This window comes from Gallinula chloropus (assembly GCF_964237585.1).
Source record: "Gallinula chloropus genome assembly, chromosome: 3".
Lineage (NCBI taxonomy): Eukaryota > Metazoa > Chordata > Aves > Gruiformes > Rallidae > Gallinula > Gallinula chloropus.
The window spans coordinates 84634698-84650221 of record NC_140087.1 but is presented as its reverse complement, the minus strand read 5'-3'; the positions used below and the strand labels follow the sequence as shown (position 1 = coordinate 84650221).

Sequence of the window (15524 nt, the reverse complement as noted above, 5' to 3'; positions counted from 1 at the left end):
GGCTGAGTATCTTCGGTGACATCTTAGTGACCACCGAACAGGCCATTCAGCTGGAATCCTTATCTGCAGAACAAAGTTGCTTTCGTTTTCTTCACTTTACCAGAGGCTGCTGGATGCTGTTAACGGATGCATGGCTTGCTTCATCTGCACCAGGCCTTCAGAAGATTGTGTTATGTTGCAGTGGCTAATTCCTCCCCTGCCCTGTTATTTTCTTCCTATAAATAAACTGTTTTGAGTAAATCTCTGTTGTTTTCATACTATTTATCCTACTTCAACTGACAACAAAAAAACCCAATAGCTCTTTCTTGAGGAGTTTTACTGAGTAGCTTGTGGTCCAAACCTGAGCTGCCTTTTTGGAGAGTGTGTATCTGTGTTTACAGATACTCTCTGGAGCACTCGTTACCGATTTCCTCCATTGCATGCCTGTGTCATTTATCAGATCGTTTCATATCTTTGCCTCTGCAGAGTCTTCTGAAATGTGGGGGACTGTGTACTGGAGAAAAAAACATGTTAGGAAAATGTAACAGGTGTTACTTAATAAACCAAATTATCTTTGAGGTAGTGAAAGAGCACACTGGTCAGAAAAAGTGGGGGAAGTAAGCAGGCAAAAATACTTTGAAAGGCAAAGGAAGTTGTCATGCAGTGTGTGCTGCTCAGGCCTAGGATGTTGGTCCTTCCACCACGAGTTTGACATCGTCTGCCGGAACCGAATTGTTAACAAGTGCTTTTTCTCCCATCTGCAGTCATACATGTTTTTCTTCTTACTTTTACCTTCTAGCCGAAACCAACTAAGGGAAGGATGCGCATCCATTGCCTGGAGAACGTTGATAAAGCCCTCCAGTTCCTGAAAGAGCAGAGAGTGCACCTAGAAAACATGGGATCTCATGATATTGTGGATGGGAATCACAGGCTGACCTTGGGCCTTATTTGGACTATTATCCTGCGATTCCAGGTAAAGATGTCTACGTACACAGATAGACACAGCTTTGAGTTTTCTATACCTCTCTGTAAAGTGAATACGAAGCTCCAGTCACAGGACTATATGGTCCTGTTGACCTCAGCTGCTCTTCACCACCATGAAAGTTGCCCTGGACCTGTCTTGCTCTGCGCTGAAGCCCACAGGAATTGTTTCAGTGTGCCAGCTGAAGGCCAAGACTTCTTGTTCTCCAGCAAGTTGCACGTTAGTGTTTGCCCCAGTTAATAGAAGGTGGAAGGTCCTATTACAGAAAAGATAATAAATGTATATAATAAATAGTTAATTTATGATAAATAACATAGTCATAAATATTTAATAAATCTAACATTCTCCTAATTTTGGTGTTACCCAATGTTTTCCTAATACGAAAGTGTCTGCCCAACTTCCACTGAACATGGTGGAGCTTCACAGAAGCTACAGTACCCGTTTTAAAATGCGGTGAACTATATCCACAGAATGAGATATGTTTGCCCATATGAAGTAAAAAGTGTTTTCCTCTCCATCCCCCCTTTTTTTTTTCCCCATCTCTTTTCTTCAAAACCTGGGTAACAGCCTCAAATCTGGAATATTCAGTTGTGATGCTGCTGAGGGCACACACTATTTCCTGCAAGGCTGAAGTCCCACAATGTGTTTGCTCCTATGAGTTAGCGTTTGCCTGTGGATCCCCTCAGGAAGACCCTCCCTGCTGCACCCTCTACCCCTGGCACTTGGATGTGTTCGGCATCTGGCTGGAGACAACCTGCAGTGTGAAACCATAATGCTGTCATGGGCTGGGTTTGCCTTAACAGCTGGAAATAGGTTTTTCTGGTGAAATTCAAGCAGTTTTGTCAATGGACTAAACAAAGCCTAATCCTATAGCAAAACAGGGGCAGATGAAGCTTTCTTTTAACATGAATGCTCTCAACTGAAGAAGAGGGTTCACCCACTTTCCACCCTTGTTGTCATAGATTCCCTTCTGTTGCTTACATTCTGATATAATTCATTTCATCTGCTCAAAAAAGGCAAAAAGGATATGTTTTCTCAGAGAGAAACATTTAAAACTTCTATGTTAATTCTAGATCCAAGATATCAGCGTTGAAACTGAGGACAACAAGGAGAAGAAATCTGCTAAAGATGCTTTGCTTTTGTGGTGCCAGATGAAGACAGCTGGGTGAGTGTGGATTAAGTGATTATCTCTAAAGCTCTTACAGCATTTTCAGTTTTCATTGAAATAAATAATTTTAAATGGGCAAACACATCTCTCTCCTTAAGTGGATTCAGCCAGGAGAAATGAGTCGATGCTTACAGGTCAGAAAATTTTTAATTAATTATATTAATGCTGTGTGCTAACCATACCAATCTGGTAATCCATATATATATATGGAAATATTCCCAAAATGTCTTTCCCTGACAGGAACCTTCTTGCTTAAGTACCCATTAGTAGAGATTCAGTACTTTTCCCCCATGAAACTGTGACGACGGGGCATGTCAGCGTTATGCTAGTGGTACTTCATCTTCCAAGAACTCTTGTGAAAGTGGTTTGTGAGCAGCCTGAAATTTTGGGAGAGTTGCAAAATACCCAGATCATCAAACAAATTAATTTTTGCCTGTGTATCCATGGGGCCCAAAGATGGCTGTCATACATGCTTTGGTTAAAGGTCAGACAGTGACAAGGGTCAATCCTTGAAGATGCCCTGGGACAGCAGACAATTTCAAGGAAAACTTGATGTCTTCGGGGGTTTTTAATGTAATAGGTTTTACTCCTCTCTGTTCATCTAGCTGTCACTGCTCTTCTCTTGAACTTAATATGTTGAGGACCTGAAAACAATTCTTTGCTGGGAGCTAAATCAGGAGCAGGCCTTAAAGACTTGCAGGGATTTGAAACCTCAGGCTGCAGGTGGGACAGCAAGGTATAAAATCCTAGCTTCAAGCGATCACTTCACAGTTCATTTAGAGCCTTTTTCTGGAGAGCATTTCCATTCTGTGGAGCATACAAGAGTAAGTGAGGGTCCAGTCTCTGATTAAAGAGTCGCAATGACAGAATGTGGGATGGTAATATGGTTGACACTAAATGTCAACCAGCCTGCAACCAGCCTTTAGTGATGCAGAGCTGCAGCAGGGAGGCTTTGTTGATTCTGCTCTTTGTTTTTTGTTTTGTCAGCTACCCCAATGTCAACATTCACAACTTCACCACAAGCTGGAGGGATGGGATGGCTTTCAATGCACTAATACATAAGCACAGGTACGTGTGGTAAATGTCTTGATGGGTTGTGAAAGATGGGACTGTAGCAGTGTGTACTGTTAACTTGCTGCTTGATTTTTGACTCTGTGGAGAGGAAGAAGTTGGAAGAATTTCTGAGAGTTCTACAGCAACTTGCCCTGCTCTAGAGCTTCACAGCCCTTGTGGTCGCTGTGAGCTCATCTGGGCAGCAGCTGCTCACATCACAAGTCAAAACAGGTTGCGTTTGGTTTTGAGAGAACAAACTATGAGTGTGATTGTTTTGGTTTGTGACTGGCCAGGTTGGAAGAAAAGTGGTTGTACCTTATCGAGTAAGCAGTGATCAGGTCTGGTCACCTAGAATTCGGAGGTGGGAGGGGGGCGTTATGTGCAGCAGCGGCCTGGAGGGGAAAGCAATACTTGTGCGGGGATGGCACAACCCAGTGCTTGATTTGGATATGGCATGAGGAAACACTGCGTGATCACAACTCTGTTCCTTTCTTTTCCAGGTCACCTTTGTCCCTGGTAAACTATCCTCCGTTTTCCTCCATGGGTTAGGGTCTGTCATGGGTTAGGGTCTGCCATGGGTTAGGGTCTGCTGTGGACGTGCTAGGCGTCCTTCCATACTGCCCTTGAAATGCACAGGGCAAGTGAAACCTTGGCAGCATGAGGGACCGGGTTTTTGTGAGGATTGCAGATTTTATTCTCTTGGTCATTTGAGGGTGTCTGCACTGTGCTTTGGGAAGTCTAAAGAATTTTCCATCCTGTCTAGGCCTGATCTGATTGATTTTGACAAGCTGAAGAAATCAAATGCACACTACAATCTGCAGAATGCTTTTAACCTTGCAGAGCAACACCTTGGTCTTACTAAGCTCCTGGACCCCGAGGGTAAGAATTCCTGCAGTTTCAGCTCTTTGTGCCCTCTCTCCTCCCCCCACCCCCTTGTCACTCTGCAGAGCCTTGTGATAGCTTTTTGGGTTAAAGAGCAGCTGGGTGCTGCTGACTCACCTGGTGATACAGCCAGGGAAGGAGAGAAAGCAAGATGTCTCCCGCAGAGGACTCGGCAGCAGTAGCAGGAGAGCCCTTAATCCTGTGTTTATTTTCCCCTGTCTGAGGGGATCACGGGACTGGCCATGTATACATAAAACCAGTGCAGTTAGAGACAGCCTTCTGATCCGCTCTGAGAAACGTGTTCTGGGAGCTGGAAGATGAATGAGGGGGATTTGGGCACGTAGAGAGCAGCTTCTTTCAGAGGCTGTCAGTGAGCTTTGTGTTTTCCTGAGAGCCTGCGTGCTCGTGCCTATGGGAAGGCATGCACACAGTGTGTGGACAGAAAACTTCCTTGTCACAGGGCAAAGAGAGGTTATCTGTTTGGGCAAGTTTCTTCTTGCTCATTTTCCAGTGCCTCAGGATTGCTGCAGGAGAGAAGACAATCTGTTTTCCATCTGTATCTCTCAGAAGATTTGCCTGGACAGACATATAATTTGGTTTGAATTCCTTTTCCCAAACACTGATGCAGCGTTGAGGTTCTCAATTAGCACTAGTTCTCTCAGCACACAGACACCCAAGAAGCAATTTGGCTGTGCACAAGCTGTGCCAAAGTCTGGAACATGAAAGTCCCCAAAGCTCTGAGCCCACATGTGTGTTTTAACCACAGTTTGCACTAAGACAAAGAGATAAAGCAGCACTTCTTAGTGACCGAGTTCAACACCACCCAGCACCAAGTAATCCAGAACTGGATTTATTCCTGAATTACTCATTACTGCTGAATTTATTTCTGCTTTGGAGCTGAACTGCCACTGAACCTGCCTCCCTGACTCTTAAATGCATCCCTGTTGCATTATTAGCTTTGTTGTTGTAACCCATGTGCCCTCAGTGTGCTAAGACAGCTCTTGTTTGGTTTGCAGATATCAGTGTTGATCATCCTGATGAGAAGTCAATCATCACCTATGTGGTGACATATTACCACTACTTCTCCAAGATGAAAGCTTTAGCTGTTGAAGGAAAACGTATTGGAAAGGTTTGCAAGTTCCAGTTATAAAGTGTTACAAAGTAGTTGAAATATTTCTGGTTTTTATTTTTTTTTCTCCTTTTGTGTGTTAGTTTTTTAAGTCCACTGCACTTAGTTTTTCATTTTGTTATCAAAAGTGTTTTGAATGTTAAATATTCCCATATGACTGTGAGGAGTAGTTAATTTCCAGCTGCCTCATATTAGAAAATACTTGGCCAGCATTTTATTGTCCCTCGTTAATTTTGCATCGTTGCTGCTTTTCCTTTCTCGTTAACTGCTGCTCACCCTCTGCGTCCTCTTGTCTCTTCTGGAGCGCAGAAAAGTCCCTCATTTAAAAAGATGTGCAGTCATTCCCTGCCCTTTGGCGAAGTTGCCCCTGTCTTTACAGCTGGTGGGGACCGAACATGAATCCTTTTGTAAGCCTGGGCTCTGCCCCTCTGTTGGCCTGGGATCATGGGAATTCACTGCTGAAAAATGCAAAGCCCTCATTCCTCAGGGATCCCAGCCCCTGTGGCGCTCAGGAGTGAGTGGTCTGATTCATAAGTCAAGTCTCTCAACAGTTTCTTTTATGTAGCTTGTTGGATTTAAATGACTGAAGAGCCCTGCCCTTGTTACTCATGTTATGTTGTGCTGCTTGTTGCAGGTGCTTGACAATGCCATTGAAACAGAGAAAATGATTGAAAAATACGAATCTCTGGCTTCCGACCTTCTGGAGTGGATTGAGCAAACCATTATCATCCTCAACAATCGCAAGTTCGCCAACTCGCTAGTTGGTGTGCAGCAGCAGCTACAGGCATTCAACACTTACCGCACAGTAGAGAAACCACCCAAGTAATTTTAATCTTCACTTAAAACAACACTGGTCTTGTTTTGTTTAGTCAATCATTGATATTTTTTTTTTTAAAAAAACAAACACATTCAAGTAATTTTAATCTTGGCTTAAGAATTTATTTTTCTGAACAAACCCAGATATCATCTTTCTAATTGTCAGTCATCGTTATTACTTGGAGCGTGTTTGATTTTTGCCATTCTGTGTGCACACAATAACGACAGCAGAAAACTCCATAATAATAATTAAAAAGTCTCATAGTGATCCAGTGCAGACAGGACCTCGGAGTCCTGGAAGCTGTCCCTGAAAAGAGGTGCCTACCTTATAATACAAGTGGTAGTAGCACACCATGTTAGTAAGTGATATCACCAGTCATGCTTGCTAGCAGCATACCGTATGAGTACACTGCTATTTAAAGCATCTTCCCGCTTATCCAAAATCAAGAGGAAGTGCGCCTGGGTTTGTAAAACAGAGCTATGCTTGCTAAAACTGTCCTAACCCAAACTGCACATCTTATTTCTGGAAAGTTTCTTTTAGCATTATGATACTGGATCTGTTTATTATTTTTGTCTGATAGAGGTTCTGGTGGGTAACAGTCACAATCCAAACCGTTTGGATTGGATTGTCTACCCAGACATCTTCTAAAACTCTGGTTGATTCCCCAATGCCTATGGGGTTTGCTTATTTCCCAGGCGTACAACTCAGGGAAAACAGTGGGAAGGGTTTATTGACTGCAGTGAGCTTTAAATAAAACTTCCATTTCTTGAGTCGATAAACTAGGATGATGAACGTAATAGAATAAAACCCCACAGTCTTCTGTCCCTCAGGGAGGTTTAAATCTGAACACACAGACAGCTGACTTCTGTGAAGTTTCTTTGCTGTTCGACCCAACTGGTTCCAAGGGATGTGTGGGCTGTTTCAGTTGCTTCCAGCTTCCACACAAGATGAAGGTGTTTAGCTGAATGCCCCGTTCATCATGTCAGTGTTTTAAGGAACTGCTTTGGAATACTTGCGTAGCAGTGAAAGCTTTATTGTAACTCAATTCTTTTGCAAAATTTCATTTAGATTTACAGAGAAAGGAAACCTAGAAGTGCTGCTTTTCACCATCCAAAGCAAAATGAGAGCCAACAATCAGAAAGTATACATGCCAAGGGAGGGCAAACTCATCTCTGACATTAACAAGGTAAACTAAGCCAGCTCCTCCTTTGTGACACGGGATTTGACTGTTTCTTTCAGTGTCTCTCTTGGTGTATGGGGAAGAAACACATTCGCTGACCAGCTTTATTGCGGGGGACCGTAAGGGATGAGGTGGGGTGAACTTTTCTTGCAGCTCAGACTCATGGAATCATGTCTCTGGGTCTCCTCAGCACCTGTAGCACCTTATGCACAGTCATTCTGGTTATGGATCTCGTAGCCCTGGTTGCTTCCCCAGGTCCTGACTATTAGAGTTCATCCACAGAAGGCAGCACCGACATTTAGGTATTGTAGCGCTTCCCATTTGCCTCTTGAACCCCTGTGTCTGCAGTGAAGGGAGAGCAAAGGAAGCACAGTGACTGGTCTTGTGGGTTCCCCCTCAGGGTTTGTGCAGCTATTTTCTGGGCTGGTGCAGCTGGCAGAACAGCAGCAGAGATGACAAGCTCTCTCAGGGATAACAAACACCCTGAAACTGTGAGCTTTCCTCATTTGTATTTGAGCATGCTTGGCATTCCCAGAGCAGCTGTTGTGTCTATCTCTGGTCTCTGTCTGTATCCTAGAGAGCAGCAAACCACACAGCTCTCCTGTTTACATTGAGCCCCTGTGCCCGTGAATGCCTAAATTCCCTGGGTTTCGGGCACTTTCACATCTGTTAGGATTTAGAAGAATCTAGGGTAGTTTGGGTTTAATTGTGGGTGGGGTTTTTTTTTGTAAGAAGATGTGAAAGGTGATCAGCTGGCTTTCAACATCCTTCTAAGACGTTTTATTTTTGTAATATTAACGTCATTCATGTGAATAGCTTTTGGCCATGTGGGGAAAAAAGGTCTTGTGTCTAGCAGAAGTAACTGAACTCTGCTGTTGTTTTCATTTCCAAAGTGGTTGTAGTAAAGAACAACAATAGTGTGTTCATTTTAGAGGTGAGAGGGCATGAATCTCGAATTCTCATTTCCTACGGGAGGAGGATAGAATCCGCTTTTGTGGGAGCAGCACTCAGAAGGGTTTGTTCAGACAGATGCTCTCTTACACATTCAAGACAGGTGGCTTGTTTAGTGCTTTGCTGGAGGTAAAAGCCAAACGAACTCGAGCAGTTGCATCTACCCCTTGCCACAGAAAACAGCTAAATGGAGAACAAAATTTTAAGTCATCTGCTTATATTAGCTAGCAAGGGGAGAGGCCAGCCAATGTAAACCAGATCTATTGGCATATAAATAAATAAGCCAGTTCAGTGAAACTTGGCTGTAGCAACTTCAGTTCTGATTTCATGCAAAGACGGTGTGATTTATCATAATCCTTTAAGAACGTGTGCTTAGAAGATGCATGGTTTTGGTTTTTTTCCTCCACATCTTCAGGCCTGGGAAAGACTGGAAAAAGCTGAACATGAAAGAGAACTGGCACTGCGAAATGAGCTCATCAGACAAGAGAAACTGGAACAACTTGCACGCAGATTTGATCGCAAGGCAGCTATGAGAGAAACTTGGCTGAGTGAAAATCAACGTCTCGTTTCTCAGGTGCTGCTTTCAGAAATTGTCTGTGTGACTAAACGCATTCCCATGAGTAATTACAGGATAGAGCTCTTGCAAAGAGAACACTTACTCCTCTGTGCATTATATTTTACTGAATCTGTGTATATTTATATTTGTTGTATGTGTGGGCAAATGTGTATTTAGTATACATGTGTATGTACTGTGTGTCCTATCTTGAACGGATTTGGCTAGCCCTTCCTTGAGTCTGTCAGTTTGTGCTCAGGAGATGTTGACGTGGCAGTGCCCACCCACAGTCAAGAACGTCCTTATCGGAATAGTTTGGCCAACTCACTGGAATTGGCCCAGGAAGTAATTTTGTTTTTTTAATATTAGAGATGACTTGAAAAAAATCCAAAGGCCCAGCCTAATCCTGATGGCCACCATGACTGTTCCCCATGAAGGGAGTAAATGATAACTCTAATTTTGTTCTCTGGTTATCAGGGGTATCTCTGATTTTATTAAAGATGACTTTCAGAGCATTTTAGGTCCCAGATTTTTGCTAACAGGCATATTCTACACAATCAGAAATCACATTATGAGCAGTAGGGCTTTTCTCCTCCGCAGCCATTACTGACGAAGTCTCTCTGTCTTTCCAGGATAATTTTGGCTTTGACCTTCCGGCAGTGGAAGCCGCAACGAAGAAACACGAGGCCATTGAAACCGACATTGCAGCGTATGAAGAGCGAGTCCAGGCCGTGGTGGCAGTTGCGAAGGAGCTCGAGACTGAAAATTACCATGACATCAAACGCATCACTGCAAGAAAGGACAACGTTATACGCCTGTGGGAATATCTCCTGGAGCTCCTGAGGGCACGGAGACAGAGGCTGGAGATGAATCTTGGTCTGCAAAAGATTTTCCAGGAGATGCTGTACATTATGGACTGGATGGATGAGATGAAGGTGGGTGTCAGCCATTTGAGAATGTAGGCCAAGGATTCTGGAGAGGCGTGGGTGCCCTTTTTTGTAAATGTTTAAGATTCATTTTGCCCCTCTGGTTAAATAGAAAATTGCAGAAGCTCTACATGCGAGAGCAGTGAGCAAATTTCTCACACCTTATGATGACTTCTGAAAAATAAAGATTAAAAACAAGCAAGGAAAAAGAACAGGTTCAGCTCCTATAAAAAAGCTACTTTTGAGCTTCATGCCCCTCTCATAAAGTCCAGGAGCTGTGGTCCCAGTACTTGGGTAAGGATGATGATTTTGGTGAAAAGGAATTAAATAATCTCTCTTCTTCACAATTTACGTGGGGAACAAGTCACCTCTTCACCTCTGTGCTTTAAAAAGCATGAATGTCTTCCTGTCTGTTCTCCTGGGAGCTGGGAAGGGAGTGGACCAGGACTTTGTTCTTGTCCATCGGCCAGCAGACCTTGGAAGATGTTGGAGGAAAGGAAGACGTGTGTAGCTCTGAGGCAGCTCCCAGCACCTGGACTGGGAGCTTTTCATTGGCCCTCCTGAGCTAACTTAGCCCCCCATCATCCCAGGCTTAAAACAGCATTAAAGAGCAGTCAGTTCTTCATGGTTGCCAGTGATATTAAAAATACTGGCTCAAATTAGCATCAGCCCTATGACTGTATGTTAGAAATAGCCCTCCATATGGGCCTGGTGTTCCTCTGGACTTACACCAGTGTAAGACCAGTGTGATGCCTGGAGGCATTAAGAAACAAACAGCTTATGGCCATCAGCCCGTCTTACTCGTCTTTTACATTTTGGGCAGGTGCTTCTGCTGTCTCAAGACTATGGCAAACATTTGTTGGGGGTTGAAGACCTGTTGCAGAAACATGCTCTGGTGGAAGCTGACATTGCTATTCAGGCTGAGAGAGTGAGAGGGGTCAATGCATCTGCTCAGAAGTTTGCCACTGATGGAGAAGGTAACTAGCAGGCAACATGTCCTTCTTTGTCTTAATTACGTATGAGGTTATCTGTAAGCCTCATTAGTTCTGCAAAGCACATTAGGTTAAATTCAGCACCAGAAAAAGAGAATCCAGCTTTGTTTCTTCTTGATTTGCTTTGTCAATGATTAATTTGTCCAGGTACCTGCTCCAGAATTCATTGTGACATTCTGTCTCGCATGGGATGTCACGCTCCTAACCAGTGGCTGCTGTAACTTGGTAGTAGTCACCGTTAATCCCCCATTCCGTGTTTGCAATGCAAACAGGACAAATTAACAGACCCAGTCTGACACTGTCTCAATTTATGCTAAGTAAAAGCAGTTCCCCTAAACCAGTGTCATTAGCTGGAGTAAATTGCAGTAATTTTGTGCAGTTGTGCGTATGAAGCTGGTATAAATCTGGAGTAGTGAATTTTGTTACACTGAAAACAGTCACCAATCTGTTTCCTTTTGGGTTTGGGTTTTTCCCCCCATACTTTGAGCAAAGAACACTATTTTCTGCTCTGTGTTACTGTATGGTGGAGCTTGAATAGTTCACGCTCACTCTTGGAAAACTAACTGAATTCTTTTACGTAACCATCATAGAGGGAGCAAAGAGGAGTTCAGAGCTCTGTGTGTGCCCCAGCTGGAGAGATGAAAACAAGTCAGGCCAAGTTGTAACGTGCATCCTCTGTCTCAACAGGTTACAAACCCTGTGACCCACAGGTTATCAGGGACCGCGTCGCTCACATGGAGTTCTGCTACCAAGAGCTGTGCCAGCTTGCAGCTGAGCGCCGGGCTCGTTTGGAGGAGTCCCGACGCCTCTGGAAGTTCTTCTGGGAAATGGCTGAAGAGGAAGGTTGGATCAGGGAGAAGGAACAGATCCTGTCATCTGATGACTATGGGAAGGACCTTACCAGTGTTGTCCGTCTCTTGAGTAAACATAAGGCATTTGAAGACGAAATGAGTGGTCGTAGCGGCCACTTTCAGCAGGCAATAAAAGAAGGTGAAGACATGATTGCGGAGGAGCATTTTGGGTCTGAGAAAATCAGAGAAAGAATTAAGGATATCCGGGAGCAGTGGGCGAACTTGGAACAGTTGTCTGCCATTAGGAAGAAGCGTCTGGAGGAAGCCTCTCTCCTTCACCAGTTCCAGGCTGATGCGGATGACATTGATGCATGGATGTTGGACATCCTCAAAATTGTCTCCAGCAATGACGTTGGCCATGATGAGTATTCCACCCAGTCCTTGGTCAAGAAACACAAAGATGTGGCTGAAGAGATTGCAAGCTACCGGCCAACCATTGACTCGCTTCACGAACAGGCAAAGGTTCTACCGCAGGAACATGCCGGCTCTCCGGATGTGCAGGGCAGGTTGTCTGGAATAGAGGAACGATACAAAGAGGTTGCTGAGCTGACTCGGCTGCGTAAACAGGCCTTGCAGGATACCCTTGCGCTTTATAAGATGTTCAGTGAGGCAGATGCTTGTGAACTTTGGATTGATGAAAAGGAGAAGTGGCTGAATAATATGCAGATCCCAGAGAAGCTGGAGGACCTGGAAGTAATCCAGCACAGGTAAGGATGTCTTTGCCAGGCAGTTTGAGGAATAATGGGCAGAAGTAGTTTTGACACCAGCTGCCTTTCTAAGCTTGCCTGTGGCTTGGATTCTCTGATGCCTTCATGATCTTTTTTTGCTTGTTTCCTGCCCCCTTCCCTCCAGATTTGAAAGCTTAGAACCAGAGATGAACAATCAGGCCTCCCGTGTTGCAGTGGTGAACCAAATCGCTAGACAGCTGATGCACAGCGGTCATCCGAGCGAGAAGGAGATCAAAGCCCAGCAAGATAAACTCAACACAAGGTGAGTGAAAACCTCCTGCTTGTGAACATCACGCTGGCTGAAACAAGTACAGTGGGGTCATTTGTTTTTCTTAGGTGTGTTGTTTTAAGTTACTCTGATGCTGCTGCCAGAGGTACCTTAAAGGTAGGCTTTTAAAATGGCAGGTGGAAACAGAGCTGATTAGCAGATGGAGGATTGCTGTTGACCTCAATCAGGTCCTGAGGGTATCAGTGCCTTGATCTGAGAGCTAGAAAATTACTGTAATGACTGTTACAGTCAAAAAGAACCTAACATAATTTTATGTAAACTCACTCTTTTTTTGGCTTCATGATGGAGAGAGTCTATTCCGTGTAGCAGGAAGCAGTTTGTCACTTGAGGAAAAATTGTGCTTTTAAAGACTCAGTCTTGCTGTTGCTTATCGTGTTCTATTATAGGCCATAGCTTGGGTAATGGCTGTTCTGCTGAACCTGTTGGTCATGTGGGATGGACCAAGGAAATCCACAAATAGTTGAGTTATTTCAGGGTTTACCGAGCTAAGGTGAGCGGTTGCTCACTCAGCAACGCCACCGTATCCCTTCTCAACACCAATCTCAATTTCTCATCTTTTCTCTCTCACTAATTTCAGATGGAGCCAGTTCAGAGAACTGGTGGATAGGAAGAAGGATGCTCTGCTGTCTGCTCTGAGTATCCAGAACTACCACCTGGAATGTAACGAAACCAAATCCTGGATCAGGGAAAAGACCAAAGTGATCGAATCCACACAGGATTTGGGTAATGATCTCGCTGGAGTGATGGCCCTGCAGAGGAAGCTGACGGGCATGGAACGGGACCTCGTAGCCATTGAAGCCAAGCTAAGTGATCTGCAAAAAGAAGCAGAAAAGCTGGAATCAGAGCATCCTGACCAGGCACAGGCTATCCTGTCACGGCTGGCAGAAATCAATGACGTATGGGAAGAAATGAAGACCACGCTTAAGAACCGGGAAGAGTCCCTCGGAGAGGCAAGCAAGCTGCAGCAGTTCCTGAGGGATCTGGATGACTTCCAGTCTTGGCTATCCAGAACGCAGACTGCAATTGCATCTGAAGATATGCCAAACACGCTGACAGAGGCTGAGAAGCTGCTCACTCAACATGAGAATATTAAGAATGAAATCAACAATTATGAGGAAGATTATCAGAAAATGAGGGACATGGGTGAGATGGTGACGCAAGGGCAAACTGACGCTCAGTACATGTTCTTACGCCAGCGCCTACAAGCTTTGGACACCGGATGGAATGAGCTTCACAAAATGTGGGAGAACAGGCAAAATCTCCTTTCCCAGTCTCATGCCTACCAGCTGTTTCTCAGAGACACCAAGCAAGCAGAAGCATTTCTTAATAACCAGGCAAGTGGTCAAGATAGACCTTACTTTTTTGACTGTAATTTGCTTTTTGTATTTTACTTCTAACTGTTCTTGGAAGATGTTTCTTTTCATATGTGGTGAATCTGTTGGATCAGACAGCATAGCCTGGGTGTAATACTTGTGTCTCTCTGATGTATGCTTTAATCACAGGAGTATGTGTTGGCACACACAGAAATGCCCACTACCTTGGAAGGAGCAGAAGCTGCTATTAAAAAACAGGAAGATTTCATGACCACCATGGATGCCAATGAAGAAAAGATCAATGCAGTTGTAGAGACTGGCAGGAGGCTAGTTAGTGATGGGAACATTAACTCTGATAAAATCCAGGAGAAAGTGGACTCTATTGATGACAGGTAAGGTCCCAATGGTGGCAGAACATCAGTTCTGTTCTTGGAGGGATGACCTTTTACCAGAATCTGAAGGGCAAGTACCATGTTAGCAAACAGTAATGAGCTCACTGTCCAGAACTTGGCCAGTCTCACTGTAGAATTCTTGGGGTGTTAGCTGACGTTGTATATGGTGGGAGATCCAGCTGTTAGTTGTACCTGCTTCCACACCTCCTAGCTGATTTAATGATAAAAATGTGTTCCTGTTCCTCCTCTGAGGCAGGAATGTGGCTCTTCAAGAGTGTAACTTCGTGTCTACCCCACCCGCTTGGCTTTGATCGCCTTTTCCAACTGTCTGGCCCGTCCGAAATCAGATTAGGAAGCATTGATACAAATGTCTTTCATCCTTTCAACAAGGCTTTTGCTTTGTGTCTCTCTAGCTGTGGCATGGATGCAGCAGAATGTTAGGAGCTTCTTTTTCATTGAAAGCCACGTGTTTCACAGCTATGATTCATGGCTCTTTTTGCTGTTAGTATGACTAATAGTGGAGTCTTTCAAGTCACTTTTCAATCAGGAGCATCAGAGCACAGCAGTAAGCTTATACAGAACTTCTGTGTTGAATGTTACTGATGACCCCTCTGTCGGACTTGCATCCTCCCACAGCCCGTAACCTTGGAGTTACCCAGATGCCTTTATCTCTGAGGGGAAACTGAACAGAAGTCGTTCAGAGAATGTTGTGCCTTTCCTGTTTTGGCAGACATCCTGCTGAGTATGTGCCCACTTCAGCTCTGGCTCACAGCTTCAAGAAGGGAGGATATTCCTGTTCCCAGTGCTTGCTGTGGGCCTCAGTGCTCTGACAGCCTAACTCCAAAGATACTTCTTGTTCTCTCTCTCTAACCAGCTTGACCCGCTGTAGACTCAAAGGAAGTCTGCAGAGGCCGGGAAGGGGAGGTATATGGAAGCAATCAGATGAAAGCTTGGAAATGAATTTTCCTTATTCACCCTCCCTGACTTTGTGTCCCCTGCTGTAACTTTTCTCATCCGCTTATGAAAGCAGAAGGACTTGATCCTGGCCTTCTGGTCTGGTGTCTTCTTTCTGCAACTTCTGGAATGCTAACAGATGGCATCCAAGGATACAGCAGCAAATCATTTGCTTCTGGCAGCCCTTTCTCAGGTGGCTAGAGTGGGAGAGAGCTTCAGCCTCCGTCCTGTCTGCTTTGCAGAGGTTCCTGCTGCCCCAGCTGTGCTGCTCTGTGACAGTTTCCTCCCGGTGCAGCTTCTCTGTGTCCCCATTGTCCTGTGGCAGTCCCGTGCCTGGGATGTGTGCTGGAGTTCCTAGTCTGAATGGCAGGCAAGTCCTGGAGAC

General features: G+C 44.6%; 1 protein-coding gene across 1 annotated transcript in view; it reads left to right on the top strand.

Moving 5' to 3' along the window:
* Nucleotides 1-15524, top strand: part of SPTBN1 (spectrin beta, non-erythrocytic 1) — a 72814-nt gene that overhangs the window by 25185 nt on the left and 32105 nt on the right. Inside the window, exons 3-16 of the mRNA XM_084262558.1 lie at nucleotides 779-952; nucleotides 2035-2126; nucleotides 3117-3197; nucleotides 3946-4061; nucleotides 5081-5193; nucleotides 5828-6015; nucleotides 7079-7196; nucleotides 8557-8715; nucleotides 9327-9629; nucleotides 10444-10597; nucleotides 11300-12170; nucleotides 12316-12453; nucleotides 13058-13814; nucleotides 13983-14185. Coding sequence (XP_084118684.1) covers nucleotides 779-952; nucleotides 2035-2126; nucleotides 3117-3197; nucleotides 3946-4061; nucleotides 5081-5193; nucleotides 5828-6015; nucleotides 7079-7196; nucleotides 8557-8715; nucleotides 9327-9629; nucleotides 10444-10597; nucleotides 11300-12170; nucleotides 12316-12453; nucleotides 13058-13814; nucleotides 13983-14185 — 3467 coding nt within the window. The remainder of the gene's footprint in view (nucleotides 1-778; nucleotides 953-2034; nucleotides 2127-3116; nucleotides 3198-3945; nucleotides 4062-5080; nucleotides 5194-5827; nucleotides 6016-7078; nucleotides 7197-8556; nucleotides 8716-9326; nucleotides 9630-10443; nucleotides 10598-11299; nucleotides 12171-12315; nucleotides 12454-13057; nucleotides 13815-13982; nucleotides 14186-15524) is intronic.